The following is a 13609-nucleotide window of genomic DNA, read 5'->3' as shown; positions in this document are numbered from 1 at the left end:
ACATATGTCTCCTTCCCCCCATTGACCTCTCCCCAGCCACTCCTGCCCTCCTGATATAAAGCTTTTAAAATAAATTCTTCTACCTCCATCGCCCTCCTGTGTTATTTTCTCATGTGTTGTCAGCAGAACTCATCAGTCCTCATTCATAGTTTCTCAGGCTGAATATGAATAGAGAGGTTGGGAGAAGGTTAGCCAGATAAGCCAGGTTAGACCCCAGGCAGTGGGTGAAAGCCGGTCTTTCTGTTTAAATGTATCTATAGCTGTGCTCTGCTTTCTCCCCTCTTTCTGCTTGAGCCAAATGCTATAAAGCCAGAAATAAGGGCCTAATACCAGAACAGAGCTGAGATCCGATCTCTATTGCCTTTCATCTTCTGTACCTTGTGGCCAAGCCCCCACCTCTCATATTTGGGTTAAACAGGTAATTGTTGTAGCTAAAAATAGGTAGCTGTAGTTACCAACACAAACATAAATCTTAGTACCAATTCAGCTGTGAGCTTCATCTCTGGCCTGTCCCCCAAAGTTAAGTCCTTGATCTGGGTTGAAGTGCCCACTTGTTTCTTTAAACTCTAAATTCTTCATTCCCATTAGGCATCTCTTAGCTAACCCAGCTTCACATAATATCCCATTGCATTTATAGGCTGTGCTTTTATGTGCCCTTGTGTTTTTCTTTCTACTATCAGCTGCTAATCATTTTCATGTCTTCCAATTTTGCACTTTGTATATTTACCTTGCAAGATACTGAGCATAGAATGGAAGTGATTGTTGATAAATCAAGCCAGATCATAGTAATAGTAGAGAGCACTTATATAATGCTTATCATGTGCCAGACACTTTTCTAAGTATATTACATATGTTATCTCATTAAATCCACACAAACACCATGAGGGAGAGACTATTATTATTTTCTGTTTTATAGATGCGGTAACTGAGGCTCAGAGAGGTTAAGAAACTTGCCCAAGTCCCACAGTTGTTAAGTGATGGAGCCAGATCACAAACTTAGGCATTCTGACTCCAGGGTCCATGCTCTTAACTCTGAACTCTGATTTAGTTATAACCATAAAGCATTTATATGTGAGTCACTGTGCTAAAGGTTTTACATGTATTTTCTCATTTATTCCTCACAGGAATTGTATGAGGTAGGTACTATACCAGCCCTATATTACAGACCAAACTGTTGAAGTAAATTGCCAAAGGCCATGCAGCTAATAAGCCTAGTAGGTTAAGAGCCCAAATCTGTCTGAGTCCAGAGCTCCAGCTCTTCACCACTATGCCCCTGGACCTCTCGTGCTATTAAATGGGTCAGATCTCACCTGCGGTTTGACCCCAGGACAAGTGTTGGCACTCTTTTTTTTTATTTATGTGTCCTGGAAAGTGCTCTGCTCACTCACCAGTGTGTTCAGGGGGCACATGCAGAGACGGCGCTTGCTGGGCTTTCCTGGTCAAGACTTTCCTTTTGAGCTTTATCATTAGATGCCACTTTCTTTACTAATAGCCGATTTTTCAGTCCTGGGTCAATAGGAGCTATTACATTTCCGTTTCTTTCAATGCTACTGCATTTATTTGAGTAATTCATCCACCGGTGTTAAGGGGATTCCCGCCTGTTACACAGGCCGTTCTCTATGGAGGCATGAATGTGAAATACAGGTAAAAAGCCAGAATCCTGTGTGAAGAATGCTGTTTCTAAGGACGGTGGTTTATGAACCTTTCTTTTCTATTTGTTCTCAAGGGTTTTCCTTCTGAAAAGGCTGAAGGTTTTGTAGCAGCAGGGGAGACATTCCATTAAGAGGAGGAAAATCGTGAAGCTTATTTTGTCTTTCTTTCCCTTTTCCCAGAGTCTGAATGGCGTTTGGCTGAACAGAGTACGTCTAGAGCCTTTAGAGGTCTATTCTCTCCATGCGGGAGACCGCGTCCAGCTTGGGGTGCCTCTGGAAAATAAGGAGAGTGCAGAGTATGAATATGAAGTTACTGAAGAAGACTGGGAGAAGATGTGTCCATATCTTGCCCCAACGAATGATCAGATATTGGGGAAAAACAAGGGCTTGAGAACTAAAAGGAAATGTAGTTTGGATGAATTAGAGGGTCCTGAAGCTGAAGGCCCCTCACACTTGAAATTCAAAATGAATAAAGTGTCTAGTGAACCTGGTCAGCCACTGAGGTCACGTGGGAAAGGTGAGCTGGCCAGTGGACCCTCTGAACATTTGGAACCTCAGCTGACTTCTCTTGAGCCAAGTGACAACGTCTCAGGGGCTCATGTTTTGTCTGGCCCCACCAAAGTCCTGGCACTGCATCGTCACAAGCGGAAAGCCTCAAACCAGTCAGTATCTCAGAGCCGCTTAGAGCTGTTCAAGGTGACCATGTCTAGGATTCTGAAGCTCAAAACACAGATGCAGGAAAAGCAAGTAGCTGTTCTGAATGAGAAAAAGCAGACCCAAAAAGGGGACTCAAAGAATATTGTGCAAATGGAGCAGGAACTGCAGGACTTACAGTCGCAGCTTTGCGCAGAGCAGGCCCAGCAGGAGGCCAGAGTGGAGCAGCTAGAGAAGACTTTCGAGGAAGAGCAGCAGTATCTCCAGGTACCACACAGGAGGGAAGGGCAAGGGTGCCTCTCAGGGTGGGCAGGCCTTTGTGAGCCTCCGGATCAGGGACCTAATGCTGAGCGCCAGGGACAGGAGATGGAATGGGAACAGAAAACTTTGAGGTAAGAGAAGGGGGTGAGTCAGAGGTTAAGGCTTCAGTATGATGATCAGGTCAAGAACCAGAGCTGGGTGCCAAGATGGGGTAAGGTGACTAGCAGAGCCAGCCCCAGGTTGTAACTGATCTCGGGATGTAAAGATGAGGCATTTCAGAACTGAGGTAAATTCAGGGGATTGGCTGAAGGTCAAGATGCCACAAAACCACAGTACTCTCCATTTAAACCAATGGTTGTCCTCATGAGTTTTGGGGTTTTTTATCTGTGATCAAAGCCAAGTCAGTCCCAAGGCAGGTATAGGCCAGCTGGTTACTCTGCCCTTGATGTACCTGTTAGCTTGTTAGCTCTGTACCGAACCTAGGAAGTGGGAGGCAAAAAATGCTTTCTCTCCATCCTGAGCAGCCAGCGTGGGAGGAAACAGGTCCACCATGATGCAGTTGTTGGGTTGAGTGATAAGCCACCTTCCACAGTGCCTTTAGCAAGAAGGTAAAATAAAGACTCTCTCAGCGGTGTCAAGATAAGGCCAAATGTGTCATCCCCGAGTCATTTTCTGAGATGACAAGCTGTTGCAAAAGGCTTCTAGGCTAGAGCTGGTCCTTGCTCAAAAATCAGTTCCACAGGTTTATTCCCACCTACTTGCTCAGGTAATATTAAATGTCAAGAATTCCCCACTGTTGACTAGAACTAAGACAGACCAGTGAGGATTGCTGTGACAATGCTTTTATCTTGTGTTTACTTTGTTCAGGGCAAGGAACAACCAGCAGTGTTCTCTTATTTCTGAACAATATATCAGTTTCATTCTAATCTTTTGTCCCCTGGAACTGGTAGATTAGCTGAGGCCATGGATTAACTACGTCTTTCCAGGGGACACACTGCTATGTGTACCTTTTTGCTTCCCTTTTGCAGCCTGGACTAAGTTCTTGAAATTGACAGAGGGAGGTTTATCTTTACACTAGAGGCCCGGTGCACGAATTCGTGCACGGGTGGGGTCCAGCCGGCCCACCCCAATTGGGGCCAATTGGGGCTGCCCCGTGGGAAGGAGCTGCAGGAGGTTGGCTGGCCAGCCTCGCCCCCATCGGGGTGGGGGTGGCCGGTAGGAAAGGCTGTAGGAGGTTGACCAGCTGGCCCCACCCCAATCAGGGTGTGGAGGGCTGATTGGGGGCAGGGCTGGCCTGGGGGAGGGGCCATGGGAGGTCGGCCGGCTGGCCCCTCCCCGATTGGGCTGGTTGGCTGGCCGCAGTGCACGTCATAGCGACTGGTCATTCCCGTTGCTTAGCTTTTATATATATAGATATGTGCTATATGCCGCCATTCCTGCAGCAGAACTCTCTTTAAGGGCTAATGTGTTCAGGAATGAGAGTGACTATTAATATTTGTGGCTGCTCTGGGCATGCTTGAAGGAATAGCTGTAAAATCTTTTTCCACACCAAAATGGTAAAGAAAAGCCAAAAGGACTGGTTAAGAAATTTTCTCATGAGAAGCTCACATATAAATGGCTCATAGTATCTAGTCCAGCCGTGGGCAAACTACGACCCGTGGGCCGGATCTGGCCCGTTTGAAATGAATAAAACTAAAAAAAGGAGACCGTACCCTTTTATGTAATGATGTTTACTTTGAATTTATATTAGTTCACACAGACACTCCATCCATGCTTTTGTTCCGGCCCTCCGGTCCAGTTTAAGAACCCATTGTGGCCCTCGAGTCAAAAAGTTTGCCCACCCCTGATCTAGTCCTTTATTTATTGGGTTGGATTTCCCTTTGTCACAAGCCCTAGGGATTTATTCTACCCGACCACTTGTTCAGAAGTTTGTTTAACCCTTCCTGCTTCACACCAATGCTTTTTTTTTTTTTTTTTTTTTAAGCACACGTGTCGCCTGGTACTCTGCTTGGGTTCAAATGGTTATAAAGATGCTTAATAAATGTGTCATACCTATAAAATAATCATAAGTTTTAAGTCAGTATATTTAAATTAGAGAATAATTTCAAGTTGGCATATTAGATGGATAGATAATTCTTTAAGGAGGGAATGGCCCAGAGGTTCTGTGGAATGTGCTGGTCATAGGGTAATGATGGGGGTGACGGAGGAAATACAGCCTAAGTTCAGGCAAGGGAGGAGGAGCCATTCAAGGCTGGAAGTGGCAGAGACTCAGTGTGAGAGATGGAGGTGCCCAGAATCAAAGGGAGGAACCTATGAGTGCTGGCCTGGGGATGGTGCTTAGAGAGTTGGCAACTCAGAACCTTTCAGTTAACAACCTTTGGGGAGTTACCACATTTGTGGGAAATTAATCCAGAGTTTCTCCAGAACAGCCTGAGTGGTGGCTTACAAGTGACAGCCCTGAGGCGAGCAGTATTTAAGCAGTTAACTCTTCTTAGATCCCTTGCTGCCAACAGCTTGAGTAAAATGGGAAATTTTCCACCTGCTTCCTGCCCCCTGTTGCTTCCAGATGCTCGTGCTAGCTGGTCTGCTCTGCTTGTTGCTGGATTTTGTTGCTTGTTTCCCTCTCTGCCAGGAAAGCTTCCATTTGGTTTTTGGTTTTGCAGGGTTTGGTGAAAGAGCAAGGAGAAGAGGACCTGAAGCAACAGCTGGCCCAGGCTCTGCAGGAGGTAACTTAGCTCTTGCCATTGTGGACTGTGGAGTGGGGGCAGCCAGGCTTCACATGGCCACTGGCTGCCTCTGCTGCTTAGCGCACACCTCTGCAGCACCTGCAGTCTAGATAGAGCCGGTGACAGCTGCTCACACCATCAGGTCGGAGACTGGAGCCTCACAGACATGCCAGACCTCAGCATGGAAACTCACATCTTCATCTGAGCAGAAGCTGCTCTGGTGAAGACGGAATGGAGCCTGTAGCTCCATTAGGAGGCTCTGGGGAAGTGCTGCACCTCCAGGAAGGTGAGGGCAGCAGAGGGGAATCGTGAGCCATGCCTTCGCCACCACCAAGGCCTGCAAGGCCTCCATTCTGTCATGGATCCCAAGCTGAAGCTGCCCAGAACCCATTCGAGAATGTTCCAATTAAGCATTTTAGGTCAGGTCGAGAATGTGCAGTTTAACAGTGAGCAAAACATACTGATTTACTGAAAAGGCAGGACTCACAGGAGCAAAATTCTCCTAAAAGATAGCTTGTAATTTATTTAACTTGACTACTTTTCTCATCTGATTATTTTTATAAAATTTTTTTGCATCTTTAAAACCTGCTTTGTCTTCTATCCTTTATGTGTTAAAATGAGTAGTTTGATGCAAATTTAGTCGGGTTAGTGGATGGTTCGTCTCCTTGAGAAAAGTGAGTGGTCGCATTAGAGTTTGTTTAGGATAATTGATCCTTACAGCTCTTTTATTGCACACCTACCTCCAACCTTCTTGCAGTGCTAACAGTCACATGCTATTAAAAGCTTGGGAGGTGCCTGCCTTGATTCCTTGAGAGATGCACAAACAGCTTTGGGAAGAACTAGGTGAAAATTCAATTTGTTTGGAATTTTATTTTCTAAGTTTGTTTATTTTCTAGGGTGAGAAGGTAGGCATGCTTCCCATGTAAAGCATTATTAAATTAATATTCAGATACTGTTTTGAAATTGACTGGAAAAGAGTAAGGTTCTGCTGGTTGGAAGTCTCTGAGGGACCACTGCATACTCCACGCCCCCAACTCCTCACCCTCTCCTGAGACGGAGGAAAACACTGTCATTCAGCATGAGGTGCTGGCCCAGCCTCCCCTCATTAGCCGCAAATGGGGTACTTCTAGGTCATGGCTCTGCGCCAGCATGCCTGGGGACATAGCGCTCTCTCAACTGAAACATGTTGGTTCTTCTGAAACTGTTCTTTTTCATTTACCAGATGATTATAACAACTGGATTTACGTAAAGTGTACAACTTTTCTGAATGCTTTCTTACCTGTTGTTTTATTATTAACACCGATGTGGGAGAGGTACCGGTTTTCCCATTTTGTAGATGAGAGGATTACAGCACATCTAATTAGTGGTCAAAATGAATGAATACCCGGGCCTTCTGAAGTAACTGCTTTTCTCAGGAGATCACACATTTTAAAGTTTCTTTCTTGAGTAATATCTTTTTAGAAGTACCTACCTTCACTCCACCTTCTTTTAAAAAAGGATGTGAGGAACGATTTAAAGTATAAGCTACACTTAAGCACAGGGCGTTCAGAAATCAGGTTTCATATAAGTGGAACCTCTTGGCACCCATCCAGGCAGGTAGCCCCCATGAACAAGCTGTTAGCTCCTGGGCACGCCGGGTTCCAGAAAATGCGGGCAGGGTTTAGGCGGGACTGTCTTGTGCGGGAGTCGTGTGTGATATGTAGAATAAGTAGGTTAAAGGCCTTTTTTATTTCAATGAAAATAAAATCCCCGAATCCCATTTCTCCCTGATTATTTCTTAAAAGCTTACTCCCAGTACTGGGTAGCCTCAGAGTTACTTATTAGTTCTTGAGCGTTGGTTTTTAGAATCACTTGGGCGGCTTTTATAAAAACATTCTGGGCCCCCAGCAACACCTGCAGAATCAGACTCCCTGCAGGGCAGTTCCTCAGTTGATCTGGACAGCCATGGAGGCTGGGCTATTTCCAGAGGGATTAATAGATTTCATGGCCTCCCTCCCTGTTTGCTCCCTTCCCCCAAAAAAGCAGCAGGTAAGTGTCCTGAAGGAACAAAGGCATTAATTTGAAATTGCCAGTCCATTGATCCCTTGAACTAACGCCACTGACCGGGGTGGGGGGCGGTATGGAGGTGTGTGTGGCTAAAAGGAGGGATGCCGTGAAGCTCGTCTTGAGTGTGTATCTGCTGTGTTTCTGCAGCATCAGGCTCTAATGGAAGAGCTAAACCGCAGCAAGAAGGACTTTGAAGCAATCATTCAAGCCAAGAACAAAGAATTGGAGCAGACCAAGGTACTAGAAAGAAGATGAAGGTTTAGAATTTGGTTAGTACGTGCAACTCAGCATTTTCAACCGTGCAAGGGTTGCTATGGTGAATGGTGAGAGAAGAGAGTATGTGGCTCTTCCCAGCCTCAGGGGAAATAATCTGTAAAATTACTCAGGCCTATAGAAGGGTCTGCCTGTAAGACAACATCTGTTTCCTTCCCTCATTCAGAAGCAAAATGCTACGGATAAGACACACTTGCTGCAGTCTAATCCATTGTCTAGGGTAGATGCTCCCTCAGTGTGTCCACCCACTGACACAGGCTAAGGGGTGCTGTAGTCAAAGTTAAAAGGAGTTCGTCCTCATGCATTTATGTAATTATTTCCCACATCAAATCAGTAGAACTCGTAAGTTAGGTGTTATTAACTCTAGTGCCCACCGAGATCAGACTGGTAATGGAAGTGAGTGTGTCCAGTGAGGACGAGGCGCACGGGAAAGGAGCCTTTGCCCCCACCTCCCCGCTAAGAGCAGCTCTGCTGCAGCCAGTTGTTGCCATCCAGAAATGCGAGCCCAGTGTTGTCAGATCTGAGTTTTCCACACAAGAGGGAAATCCAAATGTTCACATAAAATATCCCAATTTTCAAATACTGGCAATAAGTTCAGTTTTTTTGTTTTGTTTTTTAATGGCCAAACTAAACCAATCTGTAGGCTGGATCCAGTCCACAGGCCACCAGTTTGCAGCCTCTGCCCCGAATTACTGCCTGAGCCCGGCAGCATCTCACAGCTGCCCCTCCTCACAGACAGCCGTGGAGCAGAGCACAGGAGGAGGAGACTCGTCACTTGGACTGATAGCCTTATCCTCTGTTAGTCACAGAGTGCCTTCTTTCCCAGCCTCCAAGAAACCAACCATCTTTTTAAACCCAGCAATTCGTAGTGTTCAGGGAACGTGACTCCAGTTAGAAATGGGCCCAGACCTTCTTCCCTGTCATAAACAGTCTTGCTTTGATTAGAAGAGAAAATAAAAGATGAAAAATGAGCCTGGCCCATGTAACTCAGTGGTTGAGTGTCAACCTGTGAACCAAAAGGTCACGGTTCGATTCCCCGATTCCCCATCGGGCCACATGTCCAGGTTAGGGGCTCCATCCCCAGTACGTGGTGTGCAGGAGGCAGTCAATTGATAATGTTTCTCTCTCTTGATGTTTCTATCTCCCTCTCCCTTCCTCTCTCTGAAGTCAGTAAAAAATATATATGTATATTTTTTTTAAAAAGATGATAAATGAATCAATTATATTCCCTAAATAGCACTTCCTCTCTCAGAGGCTCCTGATACTTTCTTTTGGGGGGACGAGGTGCCAACTTAAATAAATGACTGCTTCAAGGGCACACACCTAGGATGCTCCCTAAAAAGATTGTCCGCAGCGGGTTGACCTCTTGGGGAAAGCACAGGGAAACTGCACTGCAGGCCTTGCAGGAGTGGCCTGACACCCTCCAGCCTCCAGGAAACAGAGATCATCCCTATTTTATAGAAGAGGCAGCGATACAGAGCACAAGGGACCGTATACACTAATGCAAACTTCCTGCCTCTGTGGACTGTTCTTCATGTCTTCTGTTTTGTCCAGTGAGTTTTCAGTTTGGGGGATAATTTTATATTATATCCCCTCTGAACTGCAGTTCACTATGGGATTCTGAATGTCTCCTTCTGGCCTTGGGTGTTGGTGAGGTTAGTATACTGCCTTCAGTTCTTCTCATTTGGTTAATTTAGGGAAGGAGACAGAAACTACAATACAAATACTGAAAAATCGGAGAGAGGAAAGAAAGGAAGACAGCACCCCCTATTAGAAACCAGTTCTGAGAAACAGTACCCCCTGGGAAATGCTTTATTCTCTGTGTTGCTCCGCCAGAATGAATTTTTAATTTAGAATCCTTCTGGATCCTATTCCAGATGATTAGCCCTGCTCCCTGTCCTGTTTTGCATTCTCGTTGGTCCTCCCGAATGACGGGCGGGGTTGGTTGTGTCTTTGCAGGAAGAGAAGGAGAAGGTGCAAGCACAGAAGGAGGAAGTTCTTAGCCACATGAATGACGTGCTAGAGAACGAGCTACAGTGTATTATCTGTTCAGAATACTTCATTGAGGTAATTATGAACAGTGGCTCCCGCGCGCCTGCCACTCTCCCGACCCTGGGAGCTCAGCGGCACAGGCTGCTGCTGCTGTAGGGAAACATTGGGAAGAGCTTTTTCTTGCGGGAACTTCCTGTAGCTATCTGACTGCAAAGTGATGTCTAGAGGTGGCCACTTCTCATTTATTCTTGTAGTCTTCTTTAACTTTCCTGTCCCTTTTCCTGTTTCATTTGTTCTTGAGTATTTACTTGATATAATCAATATTTTTAGCTGCAAAACAGCCTTTCTCTCTGTTGTTGGGGAGAAAACAGAGCCATATGGCATTAGTTTTTGAAGAATCAGAATAAAGCTGCTCAATAAAGCTCCTCCTCACCATGAATGGGCGCCGTACTGAGAGTGGGCGTGCAGCACAGCCTTTAAACAGGGCGGTCATGTCATTGATGTGCGGGCACTGGGAATTCAGCACATGTGGAACATGTCTCAGGGACTCTGAGGCCTTGTGAAAAAGGAACAGCTCTCTCCTACGTTATCATTAGTTACCTGTCATATTTTTGCACAGACTCTTATTTTTGCAAATTGTACCATTTGTGACCAGTTCATCTTATGCCACAAGTTTAAATTCGAGTTGTTAAATGACAGTGCTTTTCAGCTGCCTTTACAGAGGAAGTCACATACTGGCCCTGCTTCCTTTTTTCTGGTGGTCTTTATGAGGCTGAGTCTACCAGCCTCCTAAAAACTCTCTCCTGAGCAGACCTGTTTCTTTGCTCTGGATCCACTCTGACTTCAGGTCATAAATTTCCCCATAATTTCTAGTCATTTGATTTGGTTTACAGACCCTACCAGGGGAAGAGAGGAAAGGGGGCTTGGAACAGGGGATGGGTTAGCCAAGCTGGGGCTTCTGCACAGACAAACCAGACGGACATCATGGCCTGTGTTTTGTGTACTGCATATTGCCTGACCTTTTCTACTGGTCAACTCTTAAAGTCAGTGTTGGAAAGAGGTTTCCTTTTAATCAGGCAGGTTTTCAGTGCTGTTTATAAGAATTTACCTCCTATAGAAAACAGATTGTCTCCTAGTTGGCTTTTGGGCCAACTTGGCATTTGAAACATACATTATTTCTGTGTCATTTTCCACTGCCATCCTAAACGGAGGATGAAGACTTTTGAGCCTCGGAAAAGTTGTGTCTTAGGAAACGTACATAAACAGGAGCAATGAAGATAATGCTTTATATTCTTGGGGATGAAAAGCACGGCGGAGATGGGACCGCTGGTCTCAGCGAAACCCCTCCAATGACAGGGCCCCTCTGCTTCCTCCCTCTTCACAGGCTCATTCACTCAGGGTCAGGCTCTGGCAGGGAGCCCATTACAGTTTTTCTATTTTCCCCTTTTTCTTCAGCCTTTTTAGTTGCCTTTACATGTATTTTACTTTTTTGGTTTCTTTTGACTAAAGAGGAGGACTCCTACCATCCTATATGCTGAATTTTCTGTATGTACTCCCCTTTCTATATTAAAATTGAGGTTCTAATTCCCCATTAGCAAGACACACATTTGTTTTCCATAAGAGAATTAGTGATGTGCTTGTACCAAACATTCACACGCTTACTAGTCCTTCCTGTGTCCAATGACGTTTGTTTGCAAGGCAGCTAACCCATGTTGGCAGTGGCCTAAGTTGGTGGAACAAGACAGACAAATCAGCCACCTGGGCCTGAGTCTATGAATTTAACTTTGAGAAAGAAAATAAATCATCTAACTTGAAGCTTAAAATTTCCCATCTGCTGCCCAGCCGGGGTTGCTCAGTGGTTGAGGTCGACCCATGCTCCAAGAGGTCACTGATTCAATTCCCTGTCAGGGCACATGCCCTGGTGTGGGCTCAGTTCCCAATAGAAGGCAGCCTATCGATGTTGATGTCTCTCTCTCCCTCTCCCTTCCTTCCTCAATAGATTGTGGTTGAAAATCCACTTGGTCTTGCTTAGCTTTGAGATCACACCCACCCTGGGAAAGTAAACCTGACAGTTCTGATGTGTGTTCACATTCCCATTGCAGGCTGTCACCTTGAACTGTGCCCACAGTTTCTGCTCCTATTGTATCAATGAATGGATGAAGAGGAAGGTAGAATGTCCCATTTGTCGGAAGGACATCAAGTCCAAAACCCCCTCCCTGGTTCTGGACAATTGCATTAGTAAAATGGTAGATAATCTGAGTTCGGAAGTAAAAGAACGACGAACTGACTTAATTAAGAGACGAAAAGGTGAGTGATTATGTACAAGAAGGTGAGTGCCCTCAATGAAGGACTTACAACTGGTTGGGGAAGAGAGTCAGATGAAGAAGATGTGGAAGAAAGGGAGAAAAGTAAAAGGAGTTAAAGATAATGTTTGAGAAAGAGTTGAAGTAGCGTTAACTCCCTTACTTGAGCAGCGGGAAACGGGGAGGCTTAGTGTATGTGCCTTGGTTGTAGGGGTAAAAGAGATGTGATTAGAAACACATGGTCAGTCAGTCAGTTTGCTGTTTTGATCACTAGATGGTGCCGTTGTTCAAGACAGTTTAGTTCTGTCCAGGTGTTGTAAACCCTTGGATTGGGTATACAGTCAATTATAAATTGGATGTGTACAAGTCAGAGATTCACAACTTGAATGCCTGAAGGAAACACATATACAGGTTCTCTCTGCGATAATCACAGCTTAATTACACAAATTGGGCATAATGTTAAACCAGAGGCAGGTAAGTTTAATCCTGCCATGTTAATGGGGGTGCTAATATGTTTACCAACAAGTCTCCCAGTTGGAGGGAATTTGGATAAAGGGAATGGGGAAGCGGTGGGCGAATCTCCCTAACAAACCATGCTTCCATTGTGAACTCCTCTTATTTAACAAATGACCTCATCACCCCTGCTGCCTGCTCTGCTGAGGGTTGCAGAGCTGCTCTGCTTAAGACCTGAACGGCCTTTGGCGAAAGGACATGTCCGGGGCAAAGCACAAGGGACTTAATGGATGAGAAGGTTGGTTATCCTGCCGTGATGAGTGCACAGAAGCGGGGCGCACTTGATTATCACTAAGTCCCTTTAATAATCAGTGTAGCGCTGCCTTGTGAGAAAGCTGCAGAGCCAAAGTGCTGTGACAGCAATCGGCTGCGCATAAAGGCCTATCAGAGAAGAGGCAGAAGCTTGCTGCCATTCCAGGTGCTTCCCGCCACCTGGCCATGGTAACCCCTATTCACGTGTGCCTTCGGATGTACCTTCCCCTAAGTTCAGAGAAGCTGCAGGCTTAAAAGCCACACAGCTAGCACTAGGGTCTCGGCCCACTGCTTCCTTTCTCCCAGCCCTCCCGCAGGGAGCAGCCACTTCGAGTTGGGCCAGGAATCTGATGCTGATTTTGGAGCAGCTGTGGCAGGAGACGCCCTCGGGTGGTCAGCTACAGCAGAGGCAGTCACAGGGCTGGGGGTGCTGAACAGGAGCGTTGTTGAGCCTGTTACACTCAGGGAAGATATTCTGACCTGCGCCCCATTTTAAGCCCCCAGAAATTGTTTTTTACCTCCCAGGAGCCATTGATTCTGGCAGAATCTCATCGTTCCTCCTCTGCACCTCCCTCCTTCCATAGCAGGCACAGGAACACTGTACTACGGGCCAGGATGCAATGGTCCCTGAGGCACTGTCTCAGCCTCGGCACTCACCGTCGGTGGGGGAGGTGGAGAGGGACACAGGTAGCATGACAAGGTCCACAGCAGGGCTCTAGGAAACTGCGGGAAGAGGCACTCACGTCGGCCTGGGCAGGCAGAGTGCGGGCGAAGCTTCACGGAAGAAGTGCCTTTTGAATGAGTTAAAGGTTCCCTAAGGGGCAGCTTTCCAAGCAGAGGACTCAGCACAAGCAGAGCACAGAGGTTTGAGAAGCATGGCTTGTTCCTAGCAGTGCCCCTCATGTCCACACCAGGTAGAATGTCTTCATGGTGCCGA

At 46.1% G+C, this 13609-nt stretch overlaps 1 protein-coding gene across 7 annotated transcripts in view; it reads left to right on the top strand.

Annotated features, from left to right (window-relative positions):
- RNF8 (ring finger protein 8) overlaps nucleotides 1–13609 on the top strand; it is a 40799-nt gene that overhangs the window by 18492 nt on the left and 8698 nt on the right. For 4 of the 7 annotated variants that reach the window (XM_059701815.1, XM_059701811.1, XM_059701812.1 and 1 more), the window contains exons 3-7: nucleotides 1833–2573; nucleotides 5231–5293; nucleotides 7487–7576; nucleotides 9572–9679; nucleotides 11707–11911. In XM_059701815.1, coding sequence (XP_059557798.1) covers nucleotides 1833–2573; nucleotides 5231–5293; nucleotides 7487–7576; nucleotides 9572–9679; nucleotides 11707–11911 — 1207 coding nt within the window. The remainder of the gene's footprint in view (nucleotides 1–1832; nucleotides 2574–5230; nucleotides 5294–7486; nucleotides 7577–9571; nucleotides 9680–11706; nucleotides 11912–13609) is intronic. The other 3 variants (XM_059701816.1, XM_059701817.1, XM_059701813.1) reach the window with 2 other exon arrangements.

Source organism: Myotis daubentonii, chromosome 6 (genome assembly GCF_963259705.1).
Source record: "Myotis daubentonii chromosome 6, mMyoDau2.1, whole genome shotgun sequence".
Classification (NCBI taxonomy): Eukaryota; Metazoa; Chordata; class Mammalia; order Chiroptera; family Vespertilionidae; genus Myotis; species Myotis daubentonii.
The sequence above is the reverse complement of the archived record's forward strand: the minus strand, read 5'-3'. Positions and strand labels throughout refer to the sequence as shown.